Here is a 7,401-nt window from a genome sequence, read left to right on the forward strand (position 1 = left end):
CCTTTTTTTTTTTTTTGAGACAGAGTCTTGTTCTGCCTCCTAGGCTGGAGTGCAATGGTGTGATCTTGGCTCACTGCAACCACCACCTCACAGCTTCAAGGGATTCCCTTGCCTCAGCTCCTGAGTAGCTGGGATTACAGGTGTGAGCCACCATGTGTGGCTAATTTTTGTATTTTTAGTAGAGACAGGGTTTCACCATGTTGGTCAGGATGGTCTTGAACTCCTGACCTCGAGTGATTCACGCCCGCCTCAGCCTTCCAAAGTGCTGGGATTACAGGTGTGAGCCACCACACCCGGCAGCATAAAGTTTTCAAAAAGATTATCTATATTGTGGCATCTGTCAGTACTTCATTTTTATTGCCAAATAATATTCGATTCCATGGACATACCACATTTTATTTATCCATACCTCTGTTGATGGACATTTGGGCTGTTTCCACTTTTTGGCTGTTAGAAGAGTTCTGCTATGAAATTCATGTACAAAATTTTGTGTGGATATAGTTTCATTTCTCTTGAATTTATGCCTGGAAGTGGAATTGCTAGGTTGTATGGTTATAACATTGTGTTTAACATTTTGATGAACTGCCAGACTGTTTTCCAAATCAGCCACATCATCTGCTTTCTCAGCAGCAGTGCATGAGGGCTCTAGTTTTTCCACATCCTTGACAACAATTTTAGTTATCTGTTTTGGTTCTAGCCATCCTCGTGGTGGTGAGGTGATATCTCATTGTGGTTTCGAGTTGCAGTTCCCTGGTGATTAATGGTGTGGAACATCTTTTCATGTGCTCATTGGCTGTTTTTAGATTGTCTTTGGAGAAATAATCTGTTCATATTCTTTGTCCATTTTTTTTGTCCATTTTATAATTAATTTGTCTTGTTGAGTTTAAATAGCTCTTTGTATAATCTAGATACAAATACCCTATCAGACATATGCTTTTCAAATACTTTTTTATTCTGTGGATTGTCTTTTCACTTTCTTAATGGTGTCCTTGGAAGCAAAAAAGCCTTCTTAATTTTGATGCAATCCCGTGCCAAGTTCAGGTGGTAACCCCGAGTGCAGGGCTTTCCCACTGCAGTGCTTGCTTTTGAGCCTGGGACCCTTAGCTCTTGGCGTTCGAATGGCTAATGTTGTCTTCTTGCCTTTTCTCACTTTTCCCTGCAGGGATGGTTGCAGAGGAGTACAATGCCTTTTTCTACTCACTGGTATCCCAGGACACACAGGAAATGGCTTACTCAACCAAGCGGCAGAGATTCTTGGTAGATCAAGGTTATAGCTTCAAGGTACGGATCCATTTGGCCTCGGGTTAGACTAGGACCAAGGCCTTCTTGGTACGCTGTCCTCCAGGAGAAGTGAGGGCCACTGTCAGCAGGCGGGCACCAAGCATTAGGGGATTAGAGGCCTTGCCTCAAACTCCCTTTGTCTCTGCATGAATTGCTGAGGGCAGCTGTGGGAAGTGTGCCGTCCTGGCAGGACTGAGGTGCGAGGGCACTATGGCCAGCACTGTGTGAGTGTGAGCCCTGCAGGGTTGCTTTCTCAGGGACGCCTTTCCAGGTGGCTAGGAGAGCTCTTCCTTTCGTCAGCTGGTACGCTCCAGGCCTTAGTGTGCCTCACTTTGGCTCCCAGACATCAGAGCCATCCCTGTACTACAAATCAGGTATTTTAATAATTGGGAATTGTAAAGCTTTGGCTAGCTTTCATTGGCTGAGGCATTTGCTTTCTTTTCTGTTACACAGACATTATATTTATGTCAGTATTTGGTGTCCAGAAAGGCTTTATATTTTGGAGCTAGATGGAGGGTTCTGGAAACAGGGGAATTAAATTCCCCCTATGGTCCACTAAAAGGACATCCCTAGAACATGAGACTCCCAGGTTCTTGATTGCAAAAGACTGTAGGCTGCTTTTGAGATATATTTTCAATGTGTCTCTTTATGCATTGGTGAGTTTCCATTGTTGGCCTTAGGAGGACAGAGTTGTCTGGCCTCCCCTCTTTTAGTTACAGATAGTGGCATTTTTCAGACCTCTCATGCTGGCCTAGAGGACAAGATGCTTGGGTTTTGAGCCCAGTTTTTGGAGGATTTGCACTGTGGCCCTTTTGTCCATCCATAAAAATCCCTGCTGGTAATAGCATTCCTACCTCCTGATTCCTGCTGAGCTGTGAGGGTAAGTCAGAAAGAGCTGCTCCGAATTATTTGAAAGGTGACGTCGACAAGAAGGCACAATCCCATGCCGTAGTAGTTTGTGTTGGTTGGAGCTGTGTCCTCGGTGCTGCCTGTTGAGGAGGAGTGGTTGGAGTTCCCAGAGTCATGACCTGGAGTGGTTGGGCCCTGGGCAGACGTGCACATCGTCTGTACTCTGGATACCTGGCCACCAGAACTCAGATCCTTACTGCTAGGAATTTTCCTTTAGTTAACATTATGAGAATTTGGAGGGAGAGTTCCCTTTACATAATCAACCCACGCTTTTTGCAGAGATAGGGAGGCCTCGTAGTAAGTTATCCCCATAGACATGAAAACCCAGTCTCCACCATGCTGTTCTTACTCTTTCAGAGAAGCTCTGTAAATATCTTTTTGATATTCTGTCAATTTTATGTGCTCATTCCTGTTGGAAGCCCCAGTTGCTGAGCACAGCAGATGCTAGGGACCTTCTCGAAGGGCTACAGCCTATGCTTTCCAGTCTCTTGTCCCTTCTTTTGGCTGCTCCAAGATGTGAAAGCTACCCGAAGAAGCCTTTGCAAATCACTAAGATTCTTCCTGTTGATCTTCCATACATGATCATTTAGATGCTATGTGCTGGGAGCAGGTTTCTCTGAAATTCCTGCATCTCTCTGGTCTTGAGATCGTTAGTCAAGCTCCCTGTTAAAGGCGGCTGCTGACACTGGTCTCTGGAATGCTAGGGAGGAGCTCTCCATTGTTGGCCACCACAGTGTGGCTGGGCCTGGGGAGGGAAGTGACCAGGGCAGGGAGACCCAGGAGAAGGCGGAGTAGGGCCAGGGGAGAGAGAACAGAGGGGAGCATGTCTGCTGGCTTGGGCTTCGCAGGTGATCACGAAGCTTGCTGGCATGGAGGAGGAAGACTTGGCATTTTCGACAAAAGAAGAGCAGCAGCAGCTCTTACAGAAAGTCCTGGCAGCCACTGACCTGGATGCTGAGGAGGAGGTGGTGGCTGGGGAATTTGGCTCCAGATCTAGCCAGGTGAGTAAATGGGTGAGGAGGCTCCAGGTGTCAGCACTCCCATAGGACATTTGTAGACACAGACGTGTAGTCCTTCCTGGATCGTCCATGGGATTTTTTTGAAAACGTTGGAAAACATGGAATTGATGACTAGAAACAACCCTTGTTGCTCTTTCGGTGTGTGCCTCTTGAACTGTTGCATGCAGGGGAGCTCACAGAGGCCGTGACTGGTCTCCTGCTTTGCTTACACAGGTATTTGTCAGATCTTGATGTTGAAGCCCAGGATGGCAAGCAGGTGACCCCAGCCCACCTTGGTGGTGACTGGAGGGAGCGTGATGGGCAGGGGGCACATAGCTCCCACACACAGGGCTGCCATCCCTGGCCGTGGGCACACGGTTCTCCTCTGGTTCCTCCTCAGGGATAAAGCTGAGCCTCCTAGCCTGTAAGACAGCTTTGAGGATCAACTCTTGTGGTAGCTTCAGTACTTAACTTAGAAATATTGAGAGTTCTCTGAAAATACTCAACCTTTCATTTATTCTATAAATATGCTCTAATTAGAGCATCATTATGGAGAATTCTTTATCAGGCCTGTCTGAGGAGAGAAGTGCACTTCAGTGAGGTGCTTTTGAAATGCAGTGGCCATTAGAGCCAGAAGGTGAGCAACTTGTGGGCCAAGGCAAGAAGGAAGCAGCTGTCCCTGGGGAGGGGCAGCCCTCCGTCCAGCCTAAGACCTTCCTCCCCCCACCCAGGGGGCATTCTCCATGGGAGCCCAGGGGGCATTCTCCATGGGAGCCCAGGGGGCACTCTCCATGGGAACCCAGGGATGTGCCCTGCTCTCACTGGTTCTAAGGAGATGTCTGGTTCATTCTCCTAAGAGGATAAGAAATATCAGCATGGATGTGGTTATCCCCATTTTACAGATGAGGTCATTGAGGTACAGACATTACTTACTTGCCCCAGGGTTACTCAGGGACAGGTGGAGCCAAGAGTCAAGCCCAGGGCTTTCTGTCCTTCCACTTGATTCAAAGCCTCATGGTGGTCTCTGAGGAGACTTTAAGGGACTTCTGCCCTGTTAAAAAATTCTGTTCAGGCCAGGCATGGTGGCTCATGTCTGTAATCCTAGCACTTTCGGAGGACTAGGCGGGAGGATCAGTTGAGTCCAGGAGTTTGAGACCAGTATGGTCAACATATCAAGACCTGTTTCTCTCTGTTGGGAAGGTGTTATTAAATGAGGCACTGTAGCATTATGGTTAGGAACAGAGTCCGAAGCTAGGCTGCCTGGGCTCAAGTCCCGTCTCCTTAGAGCTGTGTGATCTTGGACAAGTTACTTACTCTCTCTCAGTTTCCTCTTCTTTAAGGTATGGATTATAGTAGTTTTGAGGATTAGAGAAGATAATGCATGTAAAATGCTTAGAAGAATGCCTGAGACACAGTAAGGACTCTGTAAATGTTATTAAAAATAATGCATTAAGGCCGGGCACGGTGGCTCAAGCCTGTAATCCCAGCACTTTGGGAGGCCGAGGCGGGTGGATCACGAGGTCAAGAGATCGAGACCATCCTGGTCAACATGGTGAAACCCCGTCTCTATTAAAAATACAAAAACATTAGCTGGGCATGGTGGCGCGTGCCTGTAATCCCAGCTACTGAGGAGGCTGAGGCAGGAGAATTGCCTGAACCCAGGAGGCAGAGGTTGCGGTGAGCCGAGATCACGCCATTGCACTCCAGCCTGGGTAACAAGAGTGAAACTCCGTCTCAAAAAAAAAAAAAAAAAAAAAAAAAAAATGCATTAAATTGCTGCAAGTCTTACACAGTCTGCTGTGGTTATAAATATTATAAAAGGAGCATCTTTTCTTCTGGAGACTGACATGGGCTGGTCGTCCCCTTCCCGGCAGGCATCTCGGCGCTTTGGCACCATGAGCTCCATGTCCGGGGCCGACGACACTGTGTACATGGAATACCACTCATCACGGAGCAAGGCGCCCAGCAAACATGTGCACCCGCTTTTCAAGCGCTTCAGGAAATGATGCCTAGGCGAGGTGCTTTGTTCCAGACCAGGCCCTTGGCACCCTCATCGGAAAGGGATCTTCAGTGAAATAGTTTCCTTCACCTCCTTGACTTTCCCTCCAGTGTTGGCCCAGCTGTATTGAGGAAAATGCATCAAGGACTTGGCTCTGCCTTTGTGGGTCATCTAGGGTTTTATAAAGGAGGAGAAGATGATATTTTTTTGTGTTTTCAAACTTGTTGGGGAGTGGGGTCATTTCTGTGTATAAAAAATTGCAATATTTAAGGTATATTTACGTTACTGTTCTGAATAAACAGAATGGACCATTGAACAATTCTTCATTGTGGAAGTGTTTTTATGCTTTGTCCTGGGCATGGGTAATGTCTGACCAACCTCCAACAAGGCCCTACTTTGTAGCAAGCTCAGAGGAGTAAGATGGAGCCCATCCCTAGTGAGCATGCTAAGACAGAGGAAGCGTTGGCAGGAAAGGCCTGGAGAACGTGAAGGGTGATCCAGCCAGAGGGAAGAGCCTGCGTATTTGACTGTGGTCCCTGCTCACAGCTTAGCCTGGTGGATTCACACTGGGGCTTCAGCCCCTCAGCTTCCTGCTGTTCTGGTGCTCACAGCTGTTCCTACAGCTTGTCTGAGGTAGACACCCACATCATGTAGGCCTTCCGGGTCAGCTCCTGGTGGCTCGTCTGAGAGAGTGACCTCTTATTTCTCCCTCAAAGTATGTTTTTAGGTATTGTCGAGAGGCTAGATTTCTCTTCTAATGGCAGTTTAGTGCCCTTGGGTGTTCAGTTGCTACTTCCTTTATTTTTAATGGCTTTGGGCTGTTCTCTTATGTTCCTGGTATGAAGGCAAAGGTGTTGAGGGAAAGACAGGTCAGGCAGGATTGCTTCTTGAAAGGTAGGCATGCACAAGGCATATCCGCCTTGCAGAAAGACTTGTGATTCTGAGGAGCTCACTCTAACAGGAAGCAGTGCTCACACTTGGGGAGTATTGAAACCCTGGATACCCAGAAGGCATCCAGGCTGTTGTTGAAACCCAGAAGGCTTCCAAGTGGAGTCCCTGCCCATCCCCACAGCTCAGCAGCAGCTTCCCGGCCTCAGCTCCAGCACAGGTCGGCTGCTCTCCGTGATGCAGTCACAGACTGGGGAGGTTTTTTGCGGCTCTCGCCATTACCTTTGCACCAACCTAATATTTCTTTTATCAGAGGGCTTCGAAGCAAGAGCCACCTGACCCACATTCCGCTTCTCTGAGCTGACGTTGGTGACAAACACACTCTCATAATCTGCTGAGTAGCTGGTGCTGCTAGGCATCTAGCCACTCTTACCAGCGCAAACCCTAGGAGCCGGCAGCGGGGCCCTCGCTACGAGAAGGCCTGAGCAGCCCCACTCGAGGTGTGCGCCTCAGCCTGCAGACTCACCTATCGTGTAACGATGGGGGTTGGCACTCAAATGTTCAAACTTGACTGTAACCGTTACTGTTTTCAGTCTTGCCTCCCGTCATGCCTTCACACTTGAAATCCTCAAATAATACTGAGCACTTCCTGTATTTTCACATTTCTGGCCCTTGTTCTCTTGTCTATTGACAATGTTGAATTTTACCTGTGTCCTGTGATCCTAGAAAATAGATACATTTAAAGGAATCCCTTGTCCCTGGTGTTCTGGAAAATAGCTTACTACAGAGAACTTCCTGGTATGACCCATGGATACCCCCTTATAGACCCCATACAAGGCCAGACACAGGCCTTCCAGATTCCCATTCTTTGCCTCGTAAATTAGCTAAACTGCTTGTCCCCGCTGATCAATGGGAAGAAGATGCTTGTGAACCACACTTCGGTTTAGATTCTCGTCTACCCCCCAGACCCCTGAACTTCGGCTCATTCCTCCACCCCCTCCCGAGAATAGACTGGACTCAGGGTAAGTCACTGATTGATCTGTCCTACTGTGTCACACCCCTTCATCGACCTTCCTGTCTTTTACTTGTTTCCCCCTCCCTATAAAAGAAAACCCGGTTTACTTAACTCTGAGACAAACAGATCTTATATTCAGTGCATTCTCCCTATTGTAATAGTACACCCCTCCCCACCACTTTGCAACAATCCTTTCAAATAAAGTCTCCCTTTACCAAGTCCAGATTTTTTTTTCTTATTTTTCTTAACATTGCCTGTTCTGTAAACTTAAGGTCCAGATTTTTTTTTTTTTTTTTTTTTTTTTTTTTTTT

The 7,401-nt window shown here is 47.5% G+C and overlaps 1 protein-coding gene across 2 annotated transcripts in view; it reads left to right on the forward strand.

Annotated features, from left to right (window-relative positions):
* Nucleotides 1-5,508, forward strand: part of ERCC3 (ERCC excision repair 3, TFIIH core complex helicase subunit) — a 36,108-nt gene extending 30,600 nt beyond the window's left edge. Inside the window, exons 13-15 of one of the 2 annotated variants that reach the window (XM_017520681.2) lie at nucleotides 1,163-1,281; nucleotides 3,039-3,191; nucleotides 5,063-5,508. In XM_017520681.2, coding sequence (XP_017376170.1) covers nucleotides 1,163-1,281; nucleotides 3,039-3,191; nucleotides 5,063-5,194 — 404 coding nt within the window. In that variant the 3' untranslated portion in view covers nucleotides 5,195-5,508. The remainder of the gene's footprint in view (nucleotides 1-1,162; nucleotides 1,282-3,038; nucleotides 3,192-5,062) is intronic. The other variant, XM_017520682.2, reaches the window with a different exon arrangement.
* Nucleotides 5,509-7,401: the final 1,893 nt, after the last annotated feature.

The sequence above is a fragment of the Cebus imitator genome, unplaced genomic scaffold, assembly GCF_001604975.1.
Source record: "Cebus imitator isolate Cc_AM_T3 unplaced genomic scaffold, Cebus_imitator-1.0 Scaffold863, whole genome shotgun sequence".
Lineage (NCBI taxonomy): Eukaryota > Metazoa > Chordata > Mammalia > Primates > Cebidae > Cebus > Cebus imitator.